Source organism: Mustela erminea, chromosome 16, assembly GCF_009829155.1.
Source record: "Mustela erminea isolate mMusErm1 chromosome 16, mMusErm1.Pri, whole genome shotgun sequence".
NCBI lineage: Eukaryota > Metazoa > Chordata > Mammalia > Carnivora > Mustelidae > Mustela > Mustela erminea.
The window spans coordinates 43435069-43460838 of record NC_045629.1 but is presented as its reverse complement, the minus strand read 5'-3'; the positions used below and the strand labels follow the sequence as shown (position 1 = coordinate 43460838).

The 25770-nt window shown below is 46.7% G+C and overlaps 1 protein-coding gene across 3 annotated transcripts; it reads left to right on the top strand.

Annotated features, from left to right (window-relative positions):
* Positions 1-263: 263 nt before the first annotated feature.
* On the top strand, positions 264-23923 carry GEM (GTP binding protein overexpressed in skeletal muscle). Of its 3 annotated transcripts, none has more exons than XM_032316478.1 (5): positions 264-340; positions 12010-12349; positions 18704-18780; positions 19709-19913; positions 21552-23923. In XM_032316478.1, the coding sequence occupies exons 1-5, from the start codon at positions 323-325 to the stop codon at positions 21827-21829; spliced, it is 918 nt and encodes a 305-aa protein (XP_032172369.1). In that variant the 5' UTR covers positions 264-322; the 3' UTR covers positions 21830-23923. The 3 variants fall into 3 exon arrangements, with proteins under 3 accessions (XP_032172369.1, XP_032172370.1, XP_032172368.1); XM_032316479.1 differs by lacking the exon at positions 264-340 and adding an exon at positions 10530-10659 and having other exon boundaries at positions 21552-23921; XM_032316477.1 differs by lacking the exon at positions 264-340 and adding an exon at positions 10891-11792.
* Positions 23924-25770: the final 1847 nt, after the last annotated feature.

Genomic DNA, 25770 nt, shown 5'->3' with positions numbered 1-25770 from the left:
AGTACAGAAGTCTTGGCTTCGGCTGGCTTTCATTTCCTGGTTCTGATCCCACAAAGAAGTCCTTTGGGGCCTCAAGATCCTTGTATTTTTACAATGTATACCACCATTTTTTTTCCCCCTCATTAAGGTGGTTTGAGGTAGTGTCCTGTGTTGTCAGTGAAGGGTTTCCATGAGAACATAGAGCTGGTGTGGCGACCTGAGTGACGTTTGTGTTGTCCCTGAAGCCCAGCAGGGCAGCTGTCAAGATGGTTTCTTGTGTCTCTTCCTACAAGCTCCCAGGAAAATATGTCATCTTCTTGCAGTCTAGAGGGGACTTACAAGCATGCCTGGAGAATGTGACATAAGAATGGGGTAGAGAACGATCGGAGTTAGATCTTCAAACACCAAATACCAATTTCCCTTTGAGAATGTTTTTGCTATTTTCTCTTCTCATTACCCTTTACTTTATGCGTGTTTGTTTTGGGAGGGCACAGACTCTCTCAGTGCAGTGGTAATGGGGGAGACCAACACTTAATTTCTCAGGTTCAGGGATTCCCCATGTGAAGTCTTCCACTGATCCGCCCATCTATTCTGACCCGGCTTGGGACTGGTGCACAGAGGCTTCAGTATTGAATGTGAGTTCAATGACTGTGACTTTATTGAGGACAAGGATTGTGTTGCTTTCATTTGTGTACCAAGAGCCTGGCACTTGACCCAGTACTTAATAGGCCCTTCATCAAAATTTATTGAGTGAAAAACGAAATAGATCATTTTTATCAATGGCAATTTGAAGATACAAAAAGCAATATAAAATCTGAAACCAAGCCACTCGTTAGATTATATAACCTGAGCATACAAATGAATTGATGCATAATAAAATTCTTTAAGGTGTTAATTAGGAGGATGGGCTCTTTGCTTTGCAATTTCTTAACTAACCCTCCAGGTATGAATTCCCTAGTATGGGAACATCAATAAGAATATTGGGTCTATGTGTCATTTGCAAGGAGCTTGCTTTTTGCAATCCCAGACTGTGCTTTAATTTTGAAAGAAGAATTGCAAGCCCAGTTGCCCCCAAGTCATGTGTCACTCATCCTGAATTCCCCACAAGGAAGGCTTTACAGTGTCTCAGAGGCTTCTACTCAATTCACTTGTCAGAGGAACGTTTATAATTTTCGTATAAATTTTAATGGGTGGAAACATCTGTTGCCCATCCAACCGTGATGTTCACATTGGGTATAGATGAGAATCTGGCTAAGTATGTACTGTATTCGCTGTTTATTGGATGTTCAGAAAAATAACATAGACCACAGACAAAGAAGTGGGGAGGAGTGAAGAAGGGAGTGGGGAGGAGAAGGTGGGTGTTTGGGCGGGAAGCCCTTCTCTGTCCCAGTGGGTGGTACTGTATGTTGACCTGTCCCTCCTGGGTGTTGTGGGTGGTCCCAGTGGATCCCAGGCTTCCCTCCTCCCTCTGAGAGCATGGTCAGTGAGCCTTGCCAGCCGCTTAGCTCCATTTTATGGAGCTGCTCTCTCATAAACTTGGTGGGTGCCTCTTGCCCCTTGTATGGGAAAGGGTAGGTATGTGGCTACATGCTGTGGCTTTTGTACCCATTGGCCTTTGAAGCTATTTGAGAGAGAGAGAGAAGGAGAGAGAAAGCACAGGGTGGGGAGGGGCAGAGGGAGAAGCAGATTCCCACTGAGCAGGGACCCTCAACACAGGGCTCAATCCCAGGACCCCGGGATCATGACCTGAGCCCAAGGCAGCTGCCTAAGCAACTGAGCCATCCAGGGGCCCCTCTTCAGGTTTTTTTTTTTTTTTTTTTTTTTAACCCCCAGCCACGTACAGGGACTGTCTCTTACACATCCTGTATTCCTAGAGACCAGCATGTAATGGATATTTCAAATCTGTTTGTTGAGTTGAATTGCCCTGATGGTTCCCAATAACTTATTTTGGCTTAAGTCCATGTTCTCTGGAATCAGAAGTTGGGGTTCAAATCTTAATTTTACCAGTTCCCAGCTGTGGATTCTTGGACAAGTTATTTAAACTTTCTGTGTTTCAGTTTCTTCATCTGCAAAATGGTCATTAGGATTGTCCCTACCTTGTAGGGAAATTGGGAGAATTAAAAGAGATAAAGTCACCTTCACAGTGCCTGGCATAGGGAAAGGTCTCAGTAAATGTTAGTTGATATTATTCTCATTAATGCATTGAGTGTTATTTCATTTAAAGGCTCATCTTAAGTATCACTACTTAAGACTAATGCAGTCTTTCTCAGGCACTCCAGCTGGAAGTGATCTCATTCTTTATTCAAACATCCAATATGATTATTAAATGCCAGCCACAAGCTAGGCACTGGGCTGGTCACCAGCTGTGTGGTGGCAAATACATCAGAGAGGATCTCCACCTTGGTGTAAGTTCAGGTTTGAGGGAGTGATAAACCTCCACCTGTTCTCAAAGTTCTAAACCCATGAGATATTGACTGAGGAGACAGACAGATGGGGATCAAACTATCAGCTTTATAACCGATTTGCTGGATTGGAGAACATGATGTAGTCAGCCAAATTTAGTTTTCTACAACTTTCCTTATAGTCTTGAACTCATTTGTCTGTCCATTAGTTTTGGCTGTAACTAATAGAAAACTTAACTACTGGTGGCTTATTGCCTGATGAAAAAGTCTGGAGTGGGGTGACTCCAGGCTGCTTCTGCAGCTCAGGGGCATCATTTAAGACCCAGGCTCTTGCTTTTCATCATCTATACGTTGCCTGGTCACTGGCATCCCTCTGTTACTGTCTTAAGATGGTCACTCCAGCTCCAAGTTAGAGCTGTTCTCCTATCAGCATCCCAGGGGGAAGGAAGAGCAAGATGGCCATGAAGACTTTCTTTTTATTAGTGAGGAAATCCTTGCTCAGGAGCTTTCAGACAGACATCCCTCTCCATCATCTTGGCCAGGACAGGATCCCATGCCCAGTCCTCCAAGGAGGGTGTGAGCTTCCCTTGCCCAGCTTAGAGGACTTCATTCTCGGATGCAGGGAATCCTTGGCTAGCAGGCAGAGGGGAGAAAGAATGGCTGGAAGACCATCCCAGTGACTGCCACCCCTCTCACGTAGAGAGCAGCTGCAGCCATCCCTGCCACAGCTTGTGTGCCCTTTGCAGGAAGTGGGAAGAAAAACTAGGCTGGACCGCAGGCACCCTGGCCCTATTGAGCAAGAAGTAAGGAGACCTGATGTCATATGCTCAGTTTCTTCCCGGATCTTACCACTAGGAAGGCCATTCCATCTCCACTGCAAGGAGACCAGGGCAAAGGTCCTTCCCAGGGCTGTCTTTCCCCAAGAGAGAGGAGACTAAATTAGGCTCTTGTGCTGCATGAGCCCAGGCAGGCAAGCTGGGAGTGTGGAAGGTTCCCTGCAACAGAGGCAGTGTGGTCCCTGTCTTGGTCCTTGTGTGCAGGTCCCTCATAGCCTCTCACCACCGTCTGCATCAGATCACGCTTCCTGGCTCCTCTCCATCGGCGCCCTGAGCTCCTTGACTGTGCGGCCTTGTATGCTTGGCTGGGTACCCTGCACTGAATCTCACATATGTCCTTGCACATAGTGAGGGCCTGGTACCTGCTTGTTGGATCGCCCAGCTCCGTTGCCTCAGATGGCGACACATTGCATTCAAGCCTGTTGATGGAGGCCTGGTGGGCCGAAGGGTCACTGTGAGATGTCATAATTAGGGAATCTGAAATAACAGAGCAGATAAGATGGGGATGCTGGTGTTCATCTATTCTGCTATTCAGCAGACACATACTGGGTCCTTATTGTGCGCCAGGTTTACTCTTAGGAGCTGGGGTGCATAGGTGGACATGATAATCTCCCATCTTTGAACAGCTCCCACTCTCATGAAACTGACACTTCTGTACCTGTAGATGTGACATTATCCAATTCTGTTTACACACTTCTGGCCACGCCAGGAAATAGAGCAATGCCAGTATCTGTACTTAGGAGCTGTGGAGAATCAGAGGCCAGAGTGGTGGATGAGATTCAGACAGATTGTATCTGCCAGTTCCAAGCTGTAAAACCTTTTCCCCAATCTCAGTTGCCATATCTTGTAAAATGGGAATAACTCTGTACTTTACGGAGTTGCTGTGAAGATTAAATTAGGTAATGAGTGTCAGGCTCGCCAGTGTTACATTGTGTCATTATTGGCTTCACACCTCCAATAAAGGCACGTGCTGGTAAAAAATAACACAACTTGCTTATTTAGAGAACAGAGCATATGTTTGTTAGTCAAAGATTTTTGTCAGATTTTAAAATCGGTTTTGAAGGAATCTTTAAAAAAATAACAGTAACTTAGATTTATAAATTTTCATCAATTAAGGGCTTGATTCATTAAAAAAAAATCTAGATGATATTCATTGGAGGGGTAAGTTCAATGCTTTCTACCAAAGCCGAAATGTCTTGCTGCCTTCTAAGTGTTGGAGAAACCATCCAATTGTTAAAGATCATAGGGAATCCGGAAAATGTGCAATTAGGAAAACAAAGCGGGAAAATGGGAATACTTATACCCACATATGAAAGGTGTTAACTGAGCATGTCCTCCACCCAACTCTTCCTTCTTCTGGCCTTTTTAAGTCTATCATTAAAGAATTCTTGTGTTACTATAACTGATTAAATCAATGCCTTTGCCTTCGGCTGGTTTTGAGTCCTTGGGCTAAATAATCTCAGTGATTTTTCTGTTGCTGGGAGAAAGGAACTCAAGAGAAAACATTGTGTCGGTTGGGAAACCAGATTACTTTGGGCAACTCTTGGAGGATCCCTTGATGGATTTGGTAGTTGCTGAGGAAAGGAACACCGAACTTTATGCTTTTTGAGGACAGGAATGTGGTCTTATGTAACTCTGTGTCCCGGAGACTTGGGATATTGCTTGTAATAATAATTTCTCAGTATATATTTAACTAACACTGTTGAATGACAGTTAAGGTCAACATAAAATTCCAGGGTGACAGTTTTTTTTTTTTCGCTAAGCACTTTGATCTTGCAAGTAACTGCCTATTGGCTTCTTGGTGGTTTTGAGATGTCTACTGTCCATCTAACTGTCATTCCCCTCTTTCTCAGAGGTAATCTTTATTCTGAAGTTGGTGTGTATTTTTCTCATTCATGCTTGTATACTTTTACTAAGTGTATTTAACTATAAAATATTAGAGTGCAGTTAATTATAAAATTTTCTAAATAAATAAATATATGTATAAATAAAAGTTATATAAATCATTGCCCTGTAGGTACACTGCAGTTTGCTGTTTCAAATTACTGTTATGATCCTGATATTTATCTGTGTTGATACAAGTAGCTCTAAGTCATTCATTTGCACTGCTGCATACTACCTCATCGTATAAATATGCCACCATATGTTTATTCATCAATGATCATTAGGTGATTGCTTTTACAGACAACTATTTGATGGGCATCCTTGTGTCCATCTCCTTGTGTAGTATAGAATATGCACAATTACGAGTAGAATTGCTAGGTTGTAAAGGGTACGTACCAACTTACACCCCCACCAGTAAGTCAAAAGGACCTCCCTTACGTTTCCATCAACACTGGTATTGTCAGACTTCTGACTGGGTATGTACTTGACCCCTACTTTCACATCCAGGATTATCATTCCTTTTTATGGATGAGAAAACTGAGGCTAACGAGCGGAAAGCTCTGAGAATGAATGAATGAATGATATGGTGATATTTTATTATTTCTCCCACTGGAACTTAAGTTCCCTTGAGCTGTAAGTACCTATTCCTAGCCCTTAGAACAGGTCCTGGCATAAGGTAGAAGATCAGTAGTTATTTATTGTTGAATGAATGAATGAATGGAGGAAGCTGGGCAGAGAACAGGAGCCTCCGCTTGGCTTTCTGAGATGCACTCTGCATTTCTTTACTCAGCCGGCCGGATTTTAGAAGGAAGGCTTAGCAAGCTCTGCCACTGGAGTGGTAAGGCCAGGCTGAGGCTGAGCGAATGATGGAGGAAGGGTGAAAGCTAAGAATTTTTCAATGGAAAATTGAATCTGCTCAGCAGGAGTCCGATGAGGCTCTGGGGCCAGCGACAGAGGATGCAGCTGGAAGGAGTGTCCATCTGGATCCCACGGGCCTCTGGGTGTTGAGAGGTTATTCTTAGCCATCTTTTCTTCAGTCTTTATTTTCTCTTAATCAGGGCTCTCTTGATTTTGCAATTGGAGCCTTTCCCCCCCTCTGTAAAGCAATGATTTTCCATATAGTAATTCTTTCCTTCTTTAGACTTCCCGGAGGGGGTGGGTGGTTCTTTTTGTGCTCAGACGCTTTGCACATTGCCTCCCACCCAGCTCCTCCCGAGTGCTTTTGTGGCTGGTGGAGACCTATTATGTGAGCTGAGTATTTGACCCCATCTCCTTGTTTGTTTCCAGAGAGCTTAACCATAGCATTCTCCTTGCTAATTATTTTTTCCTAGTAACATCAATGTGAGTACATTTCCCGCCCCTCCTCCTTGTGCCTCATGTGTCCTGAATTCTGCTAGATTAATTTAACTTGAGCCTTAAGAGGCTGCAAAGCCGAGGGCAGGTGGCCCAGCTCCAATCTTTGGTGCCTGCGTCATAATCATAATCACTGGCATTGACATGGTGCTCTGTGGTTGACAAAGCACTTCCACACTCAGTAGCTCTCCAGAAAGACAGAAGTCAAGGTCTCTGGGGTCTGGTGATAGCCCCAGCATCTGTGTGCCTAGGAAGAAAGGCCTGGGATTGAACTGGCTTTTCTGATGCTGAATCCCCTCCTTGTTGTTTGTTACAGCTCTTGCAGGCCTTACAAAGTCAGATTCCCTTGGGGCCAGGTATATAATCAAATGAGGGAAGTTGGCTGGGGTAGAATATGGTAGGGGTTAATGAGGACTATGGAGAATTGGAAAACATGCCTGACCTAAAGGCAACGAAATGCAGTACATTTAAAAAGCAATTAAAAAACCCATTTATCGGGCACCTGGGTGGCTCAGTGGGTTAACGCCTCTGCCTTCGGCTCGGGTCATGATTCCAGGGTCCTGGGATCCAGCCCCATATCGGGCTCTCTCCTCAGCAGGGAGCCTGTTTCTTCCTCTCTCTCTGCCTGCCTCTCTGCCTACTTGTGATCTTTGTCAAATAAATAAATAAAATCTTAAAAAAAAACCAAACAAACCATTTATCACCTCCTCAATGCCCAGTCTGCAGTCTACCTTCTGCTGGTGGAAAAGGGAGAGCCTACGGAGTAGCATTTTGCCACTGAATAGCATGACTTGTTGGTGTGGGTAGGCATCCCTTGGTTGCAGTAGGTGTCCAGTGTCTTTGAGGCAGTATGGTATGGTCAAGGATAAGTGATTCTTTTGCTTTTAGGGTCGTGTTACCGACTGAGGGATGTATAGATCTTGGGTCCACCCATCATCTCCCCTCCCTCATAGTTTTCAAGGGATGAGATTCAAAGTAATATCATATTTAATGGCAGTGTGGGTCCCTGATGCCCCAACCCACAGCCCTTGTCAAAGGTTCTACTCCTTCCCCACCCCTCTCTACCTGCTCTCATCCCTTTTTGAAATCATGGGACTTGGTTGCTCAGGTCTATGTTCTGAGAGAAAGAGTGACAGTGACAGAGAAGTAGTCAAGGCCTTAAAAGAACCCCAAGTTCATGTTCTAATCCAGTGCATGGGGCCCAAAGAATAGAGAGGAAGAAAGCCTGACTATTAGTAAAATGTGGCCCAGTGAAGGTCATGGGCTTTGACCAATCATATAAAAACTCCTCTTTTGAGAGGAGTTAGGGGGAGGGCATGGTCTGAGGTGCCCACATGGGACTGGGGCTGAAGTGTATTCCCTCATCTGAGTAGAACAGGTTGAGATTGTGGCTCCAGACTGCACAGCTCTGCTGCCTACTAACTGTGAACTTGGCCAGGTGATTTCACCTCTTTCCTCATCATCTTCATCCATCAAACATGGGGAAGTGTAGTGGTGATGAGGGTTAACAAAGATAAGTCATGGGTATTCAGTAAATGTTAGTTATTTTTGTTTTGAGTTCTGCCTTCTAGTGATACTCATCTTCATGTTAGTTAGAACCCAAGGTTGCCTTCTAATGCTGCCAGAGGGAATATGGAGGGAATAATTCATAGAACAAGAAACTACAACATTATGCCAATATTTTCCTCTTCAGAACTTGCCACTTGTCCAAATGCCCTGATTCTACCTTTTTTCTCTCCAGTTCTATACCCTCAGATAGTCCCAGTGAGCTGGAATTCTGGACAACGTAGCTGGGATTCTGCAGGCTAAGATTTGGCTCTCAAATGTGCTTTTTGTGAGGTGTAACTGTGATTTTTGTGCAAATACTCCAACTTAACTGACATTCAGTTGAAACTTTTGCTAAGTAGTTGTTTTCCCATCTGACTTTTTGTGGAACAGAAAATTTAAGAAGGCAGATTATTTTATTCAAACGCAACATTGCTGTACTTACCCAATCAATAGTGTCCTGAAAGCACCCTCTCCCCAGGCCCCACCAATCTTTAGAATTTGTTTTCTTTGGTGTGCCTCACTTATACCAATAAAAACCAGTTCATAGTAGATAGTGCCTAGGCATAGAATCAGGTTCTTGTTAATGTGAAGAATTAGGTTCTTATCAGTGGCAAAATTTGCACTGAGATGATGTATGACATGCTTATAGACTCTGACTTATTCTTAGTTTTTAGCCACATAATGTTTCTCTCGAGACCAGTTGACAGTAGGAGTTTCAGTATGGTAAAAAACAAAACAAACAAACAATCAAAAAACAAAAAAAAACTGCACAAACAAACAAACATGGTAAATTCTGAAATGCAGGTAACTCATGAATTACAGGTGTTTTAGTACGGAGTCAGCTACATACTCTTGGATGATCTCTTTCCCTCTCCCAGACAAGCCCCCCACCTCCTGCCCAATTTTCTCCTTTCCCCACATCTGTGGCCATCCTCTCCTGCTTAAATCCAGACGGAAAACTCAATGCTAATGAAGGGCACCATCCAGGACATTGTGATTCCCAGGTTCTAGTTCCAGCTCTAGCTACTCCCAACTGAGTGGTAGTCATCCCTCTCGGTCTCAACTTCCTTATGTAGAAAGTAGGGTACTGGGGCCAAGGCAACTAGGACTAAATGAGCTCTAAATTTTTATTACTCTGTGGATCCCACCTTTGCCAGCTTGGGGCCTGGCAGGTCTCAGCAGCTGGTCACTTGGATAATCCCCAAAGCAGATAACTGCATGCAGGATAACTGAGAATATGGACTATAATCACAGCAGAGGCCAGCCACTCAAATAGATGCTAGGGCCTTTGGCTGCTTCCTGGAGCCACCAGCCAACCCAGAGATGTAGCTGGCTGGAAAAGTGGATGTGCGTGTTGCCAAGGTCAGTGGCATCTCCAAACACAGCGTCTGGGAAATGCCCACGTCCCCAGAAAGAGGTCACTGAAACCCTTCAGCTGGTGGTGCAGTGCAAAGAGCCGGGCAAACCAGGTAATCCTGACTTTGCCACTAAACCAGCTGCATGACCTTGGGCAAGCTCTTTTGGCCAAGTGTCATTTTTCATTTTGCTCCATAGAATGGGGGTAGCAATATATCTACCTTGCAGAATTGTAGGATTGAGTACTGCGGAGGCCTAACAGTACCTACGCAGTATAGGTACTCAGAGGTACTTAGTAAGTGGTGGTAGTAGTAGTTACTATTTATCCCGTACCCTTTATTCACAGGAGTCTCGGGGTAGGGTAGGGTGGGGTAGGGGAACGCGGCACCTGTGTCTGGCTCCGGGCTCCTCCCCCACGGCTGGGAGGCATTGGCTCCGCGCCCCGTGCCAGGGCCAGAGATGCTGCCGACTGGAACGGTGATTAAATCCCCTGACTGAGGAGCCTCGGCATCCTGGCCCACAGCAGGGCCAGCAATATTTAGCACAGTCTGCTTGGATCCCCTCATTAAGTTGGTTTTCAGAACTGCCCTTTTCAAGGTCTCGTCCCCTTTCGTCACCTCTCTTCAGCCCCTTCTCTGTGGGTCCGTGCCAGAGAAGGGAAATGAAGCGGTACGGGGCTCTCCTCCCTCATCCTCCAGAGAGGGGGTGACAGGAGGCAGGAAAAGGCAGCTTTCGGGGCTGCAGATACGGCTAACACAAGCCCTGGCTCCGCAAGGTGGCTGCGGCCCGCATCTGAGAGGCCAAAGACTCCGCGCGCGCCCTGCCGATCCCTGTTTTTCCGGCAAAGCCGGGGTCCCAACTCCAGCCTGCCTCTTGCTCCATCCTGAGTCCCGACAGCTCGCCAGCGCTCTGCGGGGAAGCGCGATTAAGTGGCGCTGCGTGTATTTTTCCAGCTTCTTGGACCCACCTAGTGAGAATAAAAGCAAAATGAAGAAGCCCGGGACGGAACGGTCGTTATTTTTCAAAAGGGGGGAGAGGGGTCACATGAGTAACCGTTTCGGCGAAGTGGCGGCGCATCCGAGTTTGCTGCAGAGCCGCCCCCTCCCGGCGGGGGCGCTGACGTCACGGAAAAGCCCCGGCGCGGGCCCGCGGGCGCGCTATAAAGCGCGGGGCCGCGGCGGCTGCGGGCGGCGGCACGGACGGCGGGCACGGCGCGAGCACCCGGCGCTCGGCGGCCCGGCATCGCAGCGCGCACGCACGCAGCCCCCGCGGACTCGCGGGCGCCCACCCGGCAGAGCCAAGTAAGCGGGCGGTCTGGGGAGGGAGGGTCCTCCCGACGCCGGGGGCAGTGGGCGTTCCCCGCCCGCAGAACTTTCTAAGTTGTCGAAAGAGCGCCTGTAACTTGTGGTCTGCGCTGTGGTCTTCTGGCTGGGGGGCGGGGGCCAGAGTTTAAGGTGTCAAGGATGCCAATTGTCATCAGGTTCCTTAGTTCAGGTCAGTAGGAGGGTCACCTCCTCCTGCGGACTGTGCGGTCAGAGGGCAGCCCTCACGGATACGTCATGCTTTTTGTTGTTTGAGTGCCTGCCGGCCAACTGAGGCACGGCTTAATGAGATCCAGAAACCGGCTGGTCATTCCCTTTAGTGGCCGGCATGCTGGGGTGTGGTGTGGGTGTGAGTCTGGGGAGGGGAGTCTGCATTTCTCACTCTCACGAATGATCTCGCTTGTTAGAAATGAGGAGGCTTCTGCTTTATCTCGTAGCCCGAGAGTACAAACCTCCGTGCGGGCGGATGGAGGTTTGCAAAAGGGAAAGTTGTGGCAAAGTTGTTAATGCCATTGAGGAGGGTCTTTGGCCTTCTGATTTTCCTCAGGAAGGTGGGAATCCGAGTTGAATTGAAGAACTCTTAGAGTAGACGTGGTTTAATGAGAGTGAAGCATTTTCTCTGCCAGTTTGATAGGTCGGAACTGTGAGCTGGTCATTTCCCTGCAGGAACAACAGGGCTTGGGGGTGGGATTTTTTGAAACATGATGTCTGTGGGCAAGAGGGCAGAACTGAGGCATAAACCTCAATCAGGAATTCTTTTTTGCCCCCAAATAATAGCTTATTCAGGCAGTTGGAGAGCATCAGGGCGACTTTACTAAACATGGAAGTTCCAATAAGTGCTTGTCCAGGGCAGCCAGAGGGAGTGATGTCATTGCCACGTGTTTCCCATCCAGGCACAAAAGCCCACTGGATGCTGGTGCAATTAAGAGCCATGTTTAGACAAGAGCAGCTAACCTGGCCAGCTGGTCCCCAGCTCCATTAACTTGTTGCTTTTCAAGCCATCTCCGTAGGCTGCTGGTTCTTCGGGCTGCCTCTGTGTCAGTGGCTGAGTGGGCTTCCTGAAGGCTTCCTTGAAGATGGAGGAAGCCAGAGGGCAGTGGGTGATGTTTATGGTACTTTTTTCTTTTTGCCAATGACAGTCTGCCTTGGAACTGGTTACTAGGTGAAAGCCTCTTGGATATGGGGACGGTTTCCTTGGGGTTCCTATATCAGGGTTACTTGGGTCTCGCCCCATCTACTGAGATATCACGGACTGTGTGGCTGAGCCCCCCACCCTGAGCTCTCGCTCCCGCTTACTAATGTGTACCTCTTGGCTGCTTTGTTCTCCAGGACCCAGCCATGACTCTGAATAATGTCACCATGCGCCAAGGCACTGTGGGCATGCAGCCGCAGCAGCAACGCTGGAGCATCCCGGCGGACGGCAGGCATCTGATGGTCCAGAAAGAGCCCCACCAGTACAGCCAGCGCAGCCATCACTCTGCTGCTCCCGAGGACCACTGCCGCCGGAGCTGGTCCTCTGACTCCACAGACTCAGTCATCTCCTCCGAATCGGGGAACACCTACTACCGGGTGGTGCTCATAGGGGAGCAGGGGGTGGGCAAGTCCACTCTGGCCAACATCTTTGCAGGTATACATGACAGCATGGACAGCGACTGCGAGGTGCTGGGAGGTAGGTGGCGCAGCCCCAGCAGGCTTCTGTCCATCAGCAGTGGTCCAGTCCCAAAGAGTAGAGGGGTGGGTCCAATGAGCGAGAGGGTGTGTCTTTTATCTGCAGAGTTGGGAATGGCAATTATGCGTCCTTGGCACTGGCTTGGGAAGCTGAGGGCCCAGCAAAACCCTGGCATGGATCCTCAGGAGGAGAAAAAGAAAGTGCTCGGTGATAGAACCTGGGCCAGAAAGGGAATTTCTTAGATTCCAGTCCTGCAGGGACTGAAGGGGTAGACTGATAAAGAGGCAGAGTCAGAGGGTCAGGCTCCCACCTCTGGCTTTTGCCAACTCTGAGCTGGACTTTTCAAGAGCTCAGTTTAGGCACAGCTTTTTTCCACGGTTATACCTAAAACCAAACCGATTTGAAAAACTACTAGGGTGGATTCATCAGCTTCCACAATTATTAGAGTCTTTTGAGGATATAGTTTATCTATATTTTGAAATAGTCCAATATTTAAAAAATGTTAAGTATAACAATGGTGATACATATGTTTGTAGAGTCTTACAGGTTTTCAAGATAATTTTCCGTGTACAATGTTGCTTAAAATATTTACTGTTTAAGACTCGCCTATTTCCAAAAATGGATTTGAAGTCACAAAAATGCACATGTTCCTCAGATACATGTAAAGCCTGGCACTGTATTCTGGAACATGATATGAGGATCCTAATTGATCATCAGTGGTATTCATACAGTGGTTTTCAGCCAAAGCTTCCGTCTTAGTATACATGACTAGGGGAGCTGCAGGTCCTTATCTACAGCTATAGACATTAGGGAAGAACCTTCCAGTGCTTGCCCGATGGCATGGTCTGCCTGTATTCCCACTTGCAACCCACAGCTGAATCACAGACTCCCAGGGTAAGGAGCTGCCTTAGTGATGAGCTGGTTCTGCCCTCTGCTTGATGCACTGGAGTCCTGCTCCTTCCTCCCTCCTGTCAGCTCTTTCCAGCTGACCATTTCTTCTTGATTGTCTCCAGGGTCAGGGAGTTGACTGCCTCACGTGGCAGCTTCTGAACTGACGGTAAATGATGACTCACTGATAGGACGTTGATTTCTCTCCCCACTCTGGACTCTCCGGGACGATAGCTAAATGAGGGTCAAGGAGAAATAGGGTCCATATCGGAAGGCTGATTTTCTTTCTCTGTACAGGCTGGTGGGTGACTGTCGGTGTAGGAGAAGGGGAGGGAGGTTGGATATCTAGAATGCACATTTGCAATGGAAGAGACGCTTTTTGGGTACCTTATATCTGCTACTGTTTATTTGGGTACTTACAAAATTCCTATACTCATAGGGGTAAACTGAGTCCCAGGGATACCAAGTGGCTTACTTAGAATCAGTGGGGTAGCTGGAATTAGAGCTCAGGACTTTATCTTAGTTTGGTGGTTGTCTTCCACTGCCATTGACAGGGAACCTGCTATGTGCCAGAAACTTTACTGAGTACTTCTGCTTAGTTTTTACTGATAACACAAAAATTGGACCAATTTTGTATTAATATCCCTATATTACAAGCAAAAAAAATGGAGGCTTATGACATCACATAACTTTCCCAGGATGATAGAACCAGCCCATGGTATGGCTGGGAGTCAGACCTGGTGTGTGCCTTCACCGTGCCCAGTGGCTCCAGGGTTTAGTGTCCACATGCTGTTAGTATCAGGCACAAGTTTGGCTCTGTGTGAGGCTCTGGGGTTCCGAGTGATGCTTAGGAGGCAGTATCCCCTCTCAGGAAGGAGTGAAGGGTCAGTGGCTGTACTTCAGAGCAGGGTGAAATTGATGAATACCTTAAGAAGTAACAGTAAAGTGTTTGGGGAAATTGATAGAAGGAAGAGATCAATCAGGAGTTTTGTTTGTCTCTTGAGGGAGGTCTTGAAAAAGTTAGTGGGTGGCAGACTTTCATAAATGTTGGTCCATTAGAGTGGAGTGTTTCTTATCTGGAGAGTGGTATCCCCGTTGGCACTGAGTGTTGAGAAGACTGACTCATACCTGGAATTTGGGAAGGCAGCCTTCAATATTTGGGAGGACTCTTCGCTTAATGTGGGGAGGGAGACAGAGAATCCTTTCCTTAATTCCTCAAACAGAGAATCTTCTGCAAGAAGCTTCTCCTTTGACCAATCCTTTCTGATGTGTCCTTTTTGAGTAACTCAATTCATACTGTTTAGGATTACATCTCTTATCTGTAGGCAGCTGTTGGGATCACTAGTGGCTTCCTGTTTCCAAAGAAGAAGGTTTTCCAAGGCATGCCCCCACATTGTTCTTTTTTCAACATTAACCATAAAAAAAAATTCCTCTATACAATATACTCTCATCAGAATTTCTTCAAATAAAGACGGATGTTGTTACAGCTATATTGCAATAATCTTATGACTCTCTCTACACATTTAATGCCATTCATTTATTCATCCCTTCATTCATTCCTGAATAATTACTGAATATATACCATGGAATTCGGTGAGTCACAACGGGGACGTGCAAAGAGGCCTAGGGCTTCCCCTTGGAGATGCCTACAGTGTGTGCCATAGAGACAGATCCACCCCAACTGTACATCAAGATCAGGTGTGATGAGTGTCTTGAAAGAGGTACGAGGACAGTGCTGTGAGAAATCAGAGGAGAACAGATTACTTCTGGCTGTGGAAATCAGGAAGGGCTTCATGGAAGAGGTGGTCTCTGAGCGGGACCCTAAGGACGGCTGGGGTGTGGAATCCCTGAGGTGAGTGGGAAGGGACAGCACCTGTACACGGAGAGTCTGGAGGGAGCACTGGACTCCGGTCTGTCAGGAACGCTGGACTCCAGTCTGTCAGTGTGGGTTTGGAGCCCTGCTTTGACCCGGATGTAGCTGATCGCTCTTGCACAAGGGATTGACCCTGCTCAGACTTCCGCATTAGTGAAACAGGGACAATCCCTGCTTCACAGGATGTCAGAGGAGTCAAGGAGAGAACATATTCTAAGCCTGTGGCCCCGTGCCTGGCATGTAAGAAGTATAGGTTGAACGTTAGAGCCGATTCTGAATCTACCATTTCCTTTCCCTGGACTTATCTTCCCAAACCGGCACTTCGGTTGCTTGTAGCCCGGTCCACTCTCCTCCTCCTCTTGGCCAGGGCCCCGTGAGATGCCGCAGGAGGCGAGGACGGTGTTCCTAGAGCAGGTGTTCCTTCAGGGCTCCTTGGCGTCTCCTGGGCTAGGAAAGCTGAGCGTAGTTGAGAGTTTTGGGGGAGAGGGATGTTGGAACCTCAGAGCTTTCAAGAGCCTGCAGGAGCCCATTCCAGCGTGAGAGAGAACACCCCTGCAGGTTCCACACAGCATTTGAACCAATCCTGGACTGAAGGTGGAGGTCAGTGGGGGCCAAATGAAAGACAGGTTAAGGTGTGCTAATCCAGGGAAGAGAGCGACGGTCACTCAGTCATTGACGCTCCGTCCCACCCCCTCAGGATGCTCTCTCCTGTTACACACAGTGTGCAGGTGCACCCTCAGATGTCATCGAGAGCACCGGAGAAATGAGGTCCTCCTCAGACCCAGGCCAATCAACCTCAACCCTTTTCTCACACGTCTCAACCCGGGGCAAATTTCAGTGGAATCTTCTAGGAATTGTACCCTTTTATTTCCTCTCCCCCCACCTGATTAGTCCTTGAGAAGGTTAAAAGTGAGTGACAAGGGGAGGAAGAGAAGCTAGAGCTTCTAGGGTGTAGGCAGGGCCCTCTCCTGGTTAGTAGAGGGCCAGAAAGCAGGATGCTTTGAGTGTCTGAAGAATCCGTGTGCGGGGGAGCCAGAGGCAGTATATAAACCTAGATGTGGGGCCTATCCAGGCAAGCAGGGTGAAGATCTATTGTCTTAGACTGGTGGGTTTGCTGCACAGTGATTTTCAGGCGGGGGTGGGGGGGTGTCCAGGAATCTTCCAGAACAGCAAAGCAGTTAGGCATCTACTTTTAAAGGTATAATCCGTAATCTACTTTTTCTCTAGGCTGATGTTCTTGTATCTCTCAAACCAAGGGAAAGTTTGGGTTTGCTTTTCCCCTAGCTATTACAATGTAGTATGTGTCTCTGAACTGCGGGGGGCCCTTGTACCTGCTTTTCGGTGGGAGGTGGTAGGCTGAGGACAGAGAAAGTGCTGTTTTGGATTTCCTGGGCACAGGGAAGACTTTGAGAGAAAAGAGAAGTCCAACGTAGCAAGGGGCAGTCAGCCGGCCCCCCTTCTGTGCTGCTGAGGCTCTGACGGGTTCCGTTTGGCTGTATAAATATGCCTGTTGAGTCTTGAGGCCCTGCACCGCAGGAAGCCAGATTGTGCGTCCCAGTGTGATCCCACTGTGGATGGCAGACAGGGTGGGCTTCACAGACTGAATCCCGCAGTGGGTCCCCGTTACCATTGATTAGAGTGATACCTTGTGGAGGCAGGGAGACTGACAGAAAGACAGAGCCATTTGTCTGTGTTTCCCTTCCTTTCCCTGCCCTGTTTTCCATTCCCTAGATGAAGAAACATTTAAACCAGGAGCTTTACTTTTAATAAGACCCTTACTCCTATAAAACAAGAAATGCTCCAGTTTCCCCACTTGTGGTGCTTTTAAGCTAGGTTTTAGCTATAGTAGGAAACGCCAAGTATGGCAAGAACCACCTTCCTCCAGCGGAACAAGTGATGGCAACAGCGAATATTTATTGCCTTTCTACTTTGGGCCCAGGCTTAACAGAGGTAATTGTCATGCCCGCTTAAGGCATGAATATGGTTAGTAATCCCATTTCACAGTTGAAGCGACTGAGGCCCAGAACACTTAAATGGTCCAGAGCCACATATTTAAAAAGGGATGGCATTCGGATTCTCATCAGGTTTGCTTGTGCTTATATCCCCAGTGCCATAGTTCTCATTCATCCGTGCACTCCCTGAGTATTTGCCTACCCGCAGTGTGTTGAGCACTGCCCTGGGGGTTGGGGGGTGGGTGTAGCAGTAAACAGCACAGATGCAGATCTCTGCCTTCACATTCGGGGGGAGAGAGGGGATAATAAAATAAGTTAAACAGATGACATGTTAGGTACCTATAAGTATGATAAAGAAAAACGGAAAGGGAGTAAGAAATATTGGTAGGGGAGATGTATTGTAATTTTAAGTAGATGGTGAGGGAGCGCTTCTCCTGGAAGGAGGTATGGGCTCAAGACTTTTGGATATTCCAGGGAACAGATTTCAGGCAAAAGGAAAAGCAAGAAAAATGATAAAAAAAAAAAAAGAAAAAGAAAAAAAAAATCAGGCGCCTGGGTGGCTCAGTGGGTTAAAACCTCTGCCTTCGGCTCAGGTCATGGTCTCAGGTGCTGGGATGGAGCCCCGCATCCCTGCTGAGCAGAGAGCCTGCTTCCTCCTCTCTCTCTGCCTCCCTCTCTGCCTACTTGTGATCTCCCTCTCTCTGTCAAGTAAATAAATAAAATCTTAAAAAAAAAATCATTATGAAAATCATGATTTTCAAATGATGAAATTCAAAACCGGAGACCTCACTGTGAAAATAGAGTGGGGATGGGCTCGCTTGTTTGTATGCAATTGATGGGAATTCCCCCTTGCAAAATCCCGGGTAACTCAGCCAGCCCTACGCAGCCCCCAGCTGATTTCTGTGGGCTGGAGCTGCTCTTGCCCTTCGCACCAATCACCCTTCACCTATACTCTGTCTGGGCTCAAGTGCGGGGAGGAAAGTTTCCATTACCACGTGGAGCTGGAGGCTGCACTTAGGCTGTACTTAGGAAAAATAAGACTGTTTATTCCTACGGAACTGTGTGTGTGTGTGTTTTGTTTTTTTTAAGGGAGAAAACCTTAGCCAAGACAGGGATAGACTCAAGGTTTTTTTCTTGCGTGTCTTAAAACAGGAAAAATGTCTCTGAGCCCAGAGCTCCTGAAATTGCCAGTGAATGTCCAGTAGTCACACCCCCCTGAAAGGTACAGTGGATTTCCATATAAGGCTTATGAATGAGGCTTATGGTTCCACTGGGTGGTTAGTGTTTTCTCATGGCATCGTTGAATCCGAGTCAAAAGCTCTCAGTGAGTTTATCCTTGTAAATGGTTTTCCTATAACAAAAGTTGAGGAATGGTGAAAACGAAAGCCTTTCACTTCAAGTGGCTCAGTGAGACACATTCAGAGGACATAGGTGTTCTGCTCAGGAAGTACGGGAGGAACGTACATAGAACGTTGTTGGAGGTGATTAAAAAATACTAATTTGCCTTTGTGAGAATCTGCATATTTGCATAATTAATTGCATATTTAGTAGGCTTAGTTTGTAGCATAATTTTCTAATGATGCTCATGTAAATGCGTTGCTTATTTTTCTGACTCCAATATCCCTGTTCTTTCTTTTCCAGAAGATACCTACGAGCGAACACTGATTGTTGATGGGGAAAGCGCGACAATTATACTCCTGGACATGTGGGAAAATAAGGTATGCAGAGCCCGTAGCTCTCTGTAAATTCCTTCAGGGCTTGCCTTCCAACAGGCTGGTGCGAGGGTGACCTTGTCCTTTTTGGTGTTCTAGGTAAGGTGGGCTCATTTTCTTGATTAGCTTTTTTTTTTTTTCCTCTGAAGTAGGAGACTATTCTCAAGAAGAGGTCATTCAGGAATGAGCTCTGAATAATAAGCAAGTCACAGTGATTTCCCCCTAGTTCAATTAAAAAAAAAGACAAAAACTTATATCCGCTTTAGGGAAAGTGCCAACAAGGATGGAGAATCATTGAAAGCAATATAGAACCAGATTATATGAAGTTGACCTTCTTTTTTAAAAGATTTTATTTATTTATTTGACAGAGATCACAAGTAGAGAGGCAGAGAGAGAGAGAGAAGGGGAAGCAGGCTCCCCGCTGAGCAGAGAGCCCCACATGGGGCTCGATCCCAGGACCCTGAGATCACGACCTGAGCCAAAGGCAGAGGCTCAACCCACTGAGCCACCTAGAAACCCCTAAAGTTGACCTTCTTCTTCTTCTTCTTCTTCTTCTTTTTTTAAAGTTGACCTTCTTAATACTAGTCTTCAGCATTTGGTTTTTAAAGATTGGGGGCTTCTGAGCCTCTGTGCTAGAGCTTCTATTGATTGAGGACCCTCCTCTTCTCACAGAAGGATTAGAAATTTCGTCAGTTGGGAAAGGCAAAAGGGAGTTGTTAGAAGTCAGAGAGGGCTCATTTTTGGTCAGTTAGATAGAGATTGGAAATGTGGTTTGGCAGAGTCACTGTATAATTTATCAACTCCAGCTGTAGGAGGAATCGGACAGTGAACACTTTCGGATACACGTATAGCTTCTTCATGAAGGACACTTCATCTCCAACAGCCTCCACTCCCCCGCGCCCCAAGCTCAGGGAGTTTCTTTTCATTTTATCAGGGGGAGAACGAATGGCTCCAGGACCACTGCATGCAAGTCGGGGACGCCTACCTGATCGTCTACTCCATCACAGACCGAGCCAGCTTCGAGAAGGCATCCGAGCTGCGAATCCAGCTCCGCAGGGCCCGGCAGACCGAGGACATTCCTATCATTTTGGTGGGCAACAAAAGTGACCTGGTGCGGCGCCGGGAAGTGTCTGTGTCAGGTGAGGGCTGGTGAGCGCCACAGAGACTCTCGGGGTCCCCTGCTTGTCCTTCACCTGGGCGCTCTCTTCTTCATCTTTTCTGAAGCTGGAACCAGGGAGTTCCTGAAATGCTCCGTGGAGTTTTGTGTAGATGACTCCCAGCGTTTCCAGCAGATCATCCCTGTGCTGACAGCCGCTCCCTTGTCCTTGTCCCTTGTCCTTGTCCCCTTGTCTGGGCTGCTCGCCGGATTCCTGTTTCCCCTCCCTGGCATTCCCTTGGTGAAAAGATCATGCTCAGAGATCTGCTGGCACTCCCCAACCTTTTCTCCTTGTCCTTTTTTTTTTTTTAGGGAATTCTTAGGAGTTCAATAAAAGTGTAGTTAGTGTCTTTTTTTTTAAGAAAGATGGGAACTCTGATGTGGGGGAACGGTGGGAGTTTCATTGAGAATAAGAATTCTACTCTGGCTGCCTCTGGCTCCTGGAGACCCCAGAAAGAGCCTCCTGCACCTACCTCTTGCTTCCTAAGTTTCAGCGAACGCCATCAATCTGATGGTGTCACATAGACATTTTCATGCTTCTGGGATATCGCCTATTTGCTGGGTGAGCCCCCAAGTGCTTTCGGGGTCCTTGAGATTTTATTGGCCTCATACAGATTTGGTTCTTGGTACAAGAGTAAAAAAATAAAACACTGTATTGCCAGGCCCCACTTAGGAGGAAAGCAACTGATGCAGACCTAATGTATACAACTGGCTTGGGCATGTCTTACTCGTAGGAGATGACTGTCTGTGCTTATCATCTTTTTCTAACCAAACTTGGATACACGGTCGGTGAGCACAACGGAATGTTTGACATAGAGGCTGCCCCAGGAGAGCTTGTTTATACAGTTTGCTCTAACTGTACATCTGTGAAATCACCAACAGTTTTTCAAAGTATCTCATTAGAGGTTTAACATTGTTTTTTAAGGGCGCAAAGTGAAATAGTAGGATTCTTTGTCAATTCGGGGAAACTGAGTCAGGAGAAAGTGTTAAGAATCTGAGTGTGAGGATGAAGCAGGCCTGGATTCACTTCCGCTGCTTACAGGCTGTGTGAACTTCCCCACATTTTTTTTTTTTTTTAAAGATTTATTTATTTGAGAGGGAGCACAAGCCGGGAGGTACAGCAGCAGCAAAGGGAGAAGCAGGCTCCCTGGTCCAGATGCGGGGCTTTATCCCAGAACCCCGGGGTCATGACCTGAGCCCAAGGCAGACACTTAACCAACTGAGCCACCCAGGCGCCGCACTCTCTCACATTTTTAAAAGATCACTCCCACCTCAGTGTCTTCCTCTCTCTGGGAGGGAGAATGTATTTTTCAAGTAATATTGTAAGTGTAATTAATGAGGGTTCTGGTTTTCACTGTTAGAGTTAGCATTACTGTATCTGAAGGAATTGGACCTCCACACAGGGCCTTTGTGGTGGACCAGCCCTAACGCCCCCCTCCTCCTGCTTGCGGGAATCTTCCTGTGACCCTGCCTCGCTCTGTGCCCCAGGAGGACATGTGTCACCATCACATGCCCGACTGGCCTAGAGCTGCCTGGTGACAGCTTCAGGTCAAGGGTCCTCCAGCTCGGCCGTGCACCCCAGAGCTCCTCTGACTCTCTTCTCCCCTCCTTTCCTCACCAGAAGGGAGAGCGTGTGCTGTGGTGTTTGACTGCAAGTTCATCGAGACCTCAGCGGCCGTCCAGCACAATGTGAAGGAGCTGTTTGAGGGGATCGTGCGGCAGGTGCGCCTCCGGCGGGACAGCAAGGAGAAGAACGAGAGGCGGCTGGCTTACCAGAAAAGGAGGGAGAGCATCCCCAGGAAAGCCCGGCGCTTCTGGGGCAAGATTGTGGCCAAAAACAACAAGAATATGGCTTTCAAGCTCAAGTCCAAGTCCTGCCATGACCTCTCTGTGCTCTAGGCCCCCAGAGTCACCCCAGATGTTCCCCTGATGGACATCGTAGAGCACCACTGGGACTGATAATCTATATTAGATTGCATCTTCAGTGTTATTAGATACAGAGATACAGCTTCCCCCATTGTAGCTGGGAATTAACTGGTTGGCCTCAAGAGCAACATAATGCACGGGAAACGGAAGGTCTTTGTAAAACCAGTATTTATTTACAGGAAAAGCCTGACCTTGCTACTTGAACACCCAAGACTCAGAGGATGTGTTTGGGGTTCACATGTGTTTCCTTTCTCCTCTGGATAGTAGAGAATTGAAGCTCAGAACAAGAACTTTTTATTATTAAAATTCTATCCAGTGTTCCGATACATGAATTTGAGGCTAGTGGGCCACAGACAAAATACTGGACAGTGGTCAAAGGATTTATCCAAAGGAGGGAGGATTTCTTTCTCTGTACCTTCTATTTGTGGAGCTAAGATTGTAGAACCGGGCTCAACATAATTGTGACAGTCATTGCTCCATCAAGCTGTGAAAAGAAATGATGGACCTTGCTGGAAACTAAAGCTTAGCCAACAATTTTTGTTTCCTACCCACAGTTGGGGATCCAGAAATTTGTACAATTGGAAACTGATACAGGTACCACGTAGGGGATCAAAAATCATATCTTTGCTTCTGTGTCTTACAGTTTTTTGTTTAGAGGAAAATTATTTAAGCAAATTCTACTTGGTCAAACTACCTTTTATGTTTCATTGTTTTTAAAGCCTTGGGCCATGATGAATATATTCTAAAAGTCGGAGTTATTGACAACTTTGAGTGCAAAATGCCAAATTTTGAAATATAATTGAAGGTCTCAATTTTTATAAAACATAAAACGTGAAACTTCCAGTACTTTGGGTTGACCCTTGTATCCCACAGCTCTGCTCTATTTATTGTTATTTTGCAAAATAATAACCATTTTAACGTTTGATAAAGCATATTTATGAACATATTTCTTAATAGGAAAAATGTCCATTTTATTACCATTTTCTATCTTTTTCAGAATATGCAAATTTTTACCTATATGTCTTATAATGAAAGAAATAAAATCTTTGGGAAAAAGACATTCTTAAATGTTTCTCCTCCCCAAATAAGACAATTATGATTCCTTCCATTTGCTTTTAGCCCAAGCACCTTCTACAGAAACATACCTGTTACTTTATATCTTCTTTTCATTGGTGGTAGTCCCATTGTTATTTGTTTCAAAGACTATCTCTGACGTCTGTCTTTTGGAACCATGATTCACAATAATGCAGTTATTTTTGGCTAATACATTTGGAATATTTGGGGCCCTCTAAATGCTAAGTTACAATAAAAGCCAGATTGATATTTTACTTTGGCAAATTTCTGACCTAACAGATGGCCCTTTTCTCCATGAAGGCTCATGGTCCTAAGCTTGACTAAAGCATTAGAGGAAATTATAAAGATTAGGGAAAAAAAAAAAAAGGAAACTGGTGATTTTCAGCCTGAGATCTATCTAGTCAGGCAAGGCTGTAACCAAATTCTCATTGGTACTATTATGGTTTGACCTTTGTCACGTGGTGGCGTGTGACCTGTTGCTGGAGTGGAACGACCCGATGTCTCCCTTTCACATCAGTGGCCCCTGTGTGTACCCTCCGTGGCTTCCCCTCCCTCTGTTTTCTGAGTTTGTAATCAGATACACGCTAGTAGTGACAGCCCTGGGACCTTGAATATTGCCGAAAGCAACAGCCTTACAACTCAGTTCTGCTGGCTGGTTCTCCTGGCTTGCTTTCCTCCTTTTTCCGAATTGAAGGCCAGGTACCCATCTCTGCATTCTCCCTCTTTGAATCGCTCGATGAAGCAGTACAGGGAGAGGATAAGAGTGAACAGTCAGGTGTCACAGGCAGCATCGCTGCCATTTTACATCCTTGTGTCTTTGGAGCAAAAGCGAAACCTATATGACCATCATTTTTTTCATCTGCAAAATGGGGTTGTGACGAATAGCTACCTTGTAAGATTGTGAGGTGAACATCTTTTAATCTGCCGAACATGAAGAGCTCAAGAGACACCTGTTTTGTCATACGTCTTCCATTCTGCGTAAGTCACTTTTATATGTCTGCCTTCCCCCAAAAGGAATGGAATCATTTCCTTAAAATCCTTTACTTTTCCCTTTATCCCTATACTCTTCAATGCAGTCCCTTGTGTATATTGGGCTTTTATTGGTTTCTTCTTGAATAGACTTTCCCAACAGCCCCATGAAGTGGACAGGCCATTTTAAAACAAGTTCGGGGGGATAGGTGGCTTGTCCCAGTTCAGATGTGTCTGGGCTTGGAGTAGGGTCCAGATGTGACTCGGAGTCCTTCACATTTTTCAGTATCCCAAAGTTTTTCCCATAGACACAGCTCTTTTCATCTCCTGGAACCACCACCACCACCACCACCACACACACACACACAGAGCACACGCACTCCGCACAATGCCATACCCCCACCATATGCCATGCACCACACACATACCACACATCCCAGACCCCACCCCGCCCCCGCCACAGCCCACACGTACCACGTACCACACACACTCCTCCACACGGCACGCACATAAACATGCACATGCAGCAAACACAGCACATGTATCCCACACCACTCACCCCGAATACCACACACACACATACCTTCTAAATACACACATTCTTTATTGACGCTGTTGTCCTCCTAGATTCAACCATCCTACTCACTTGTTTTGGACCCTCCCAGCCAAATAGTCAACAGCTGCCGAGACTCTCAAGCTCAAGGGCCTGTGGAGGATTGTCACACGGGGGCTCCCTCAGTCTGAGCCCGGGGCAGGACAATCTGGGGTGTGTTCCAGTCTGAGAGGCTTTCTGAGGAAGAGCTGCGGCTCTTGAGTCAGATGGGTTTCACTCTGGTTTCGTCGCTTAGATGTGTGACCAGAGGGAAATACCTTATCCCCTCAGCCTCAGTTTCCCATCTGTGAGGTGGGAAGAACAGCGACACCCGCTTCGCAGGACTGTGGTGAGAACGGTGGGGACCTGCAAAGGTCATCATCCCACAAGAACTCTGCGGGCTTCTACTCTAATGAAGACTTTATGCCTTCATTCCCTTTCGCATCCTTCAACAGTATTGGACACCTGAGCCCCACTGGGTGCTGGGAATATAATACTAAGACATTATCTGGGTCCTCAGAGCACCCCCCCCCAGATTGTTTATTTGCTGTCCCAAGAAGCTAAAGAAGGTGGCATAACAGTAGGAAGAAACTGAAAAAAAAAATGGGAGGATTATATCTGGAAGGGGCTGGATTCACTGCCATTAGATCAGATTCAACTGAGGAAAAAATGATTAAAATGATACACTGTGGGAAAGTAATTTTTTTTTTATTTTAAATTCCGTTTTGGGGGAAGGGGGAACATTGGGAAAAAGTTAGTTTTTAAGCATCCCCATTTTTGCTCACTAACACATGATCTATTCAATGCAGGGAGAGGCGGTTGATTATGAGTTCACTTGGCTAAAACTATGGAGCTCCTGTGAGAAGGGGGTTGCGATATATGAGTGGGAAGTGGGCCCGGTGATGAAGGGGGACAAGTGCACAAAAACCTAGAATAGGCTGTAAAAGATAAGGAGCTGGAGAGACATGTCAAGCAAGGGAGTTGGAGCTTGGGCGGGAGAAAGAATTCCTTGCTTGGCTGGTACAGTCATGACTGTCTTCTTAGAGGAAGTGGCAGTGAGCTTCATCTTGAAGGCTATTCAAGATTTCCACAGTAAAATGTGATTAGTTAAGGATATGAAGATGAAGTCTTTCTGGACTTGGAGGGGGGGCTCAATCCAATAAGTGCACAAAGGGGAGAGAGAGAGAGAGACTTGGACACAGAAAAGACACCCAGGGAAGAAGCAGGTGTGAAGGTGGGGCGGAGATAGGAGTGATACAACTGTAAGCCAATGAGTACC

Coding starts and splice junctions, on each gene's coding strand:
- GEM (XM_032316477.1), top strand. CDS start 11,757: ATGGAGGAAGCCAGAGGGCAGTGGGTGATGTTTATG. Junction 18,781..19,708: donor TGGACATGTGGGAAAATAAG/GTATGCAGAGCC, acceptor TCATTTTATCAG/GGGGAGAACGAATGGCTCCA. Junction 19,914..21,551: donor CCGGGAAGTGTCTGTGTCAG/GTGAGGGCTGGT, acceptor TTTCCTCACCAG/AAGGGAGAGCGTGTGCTGTG.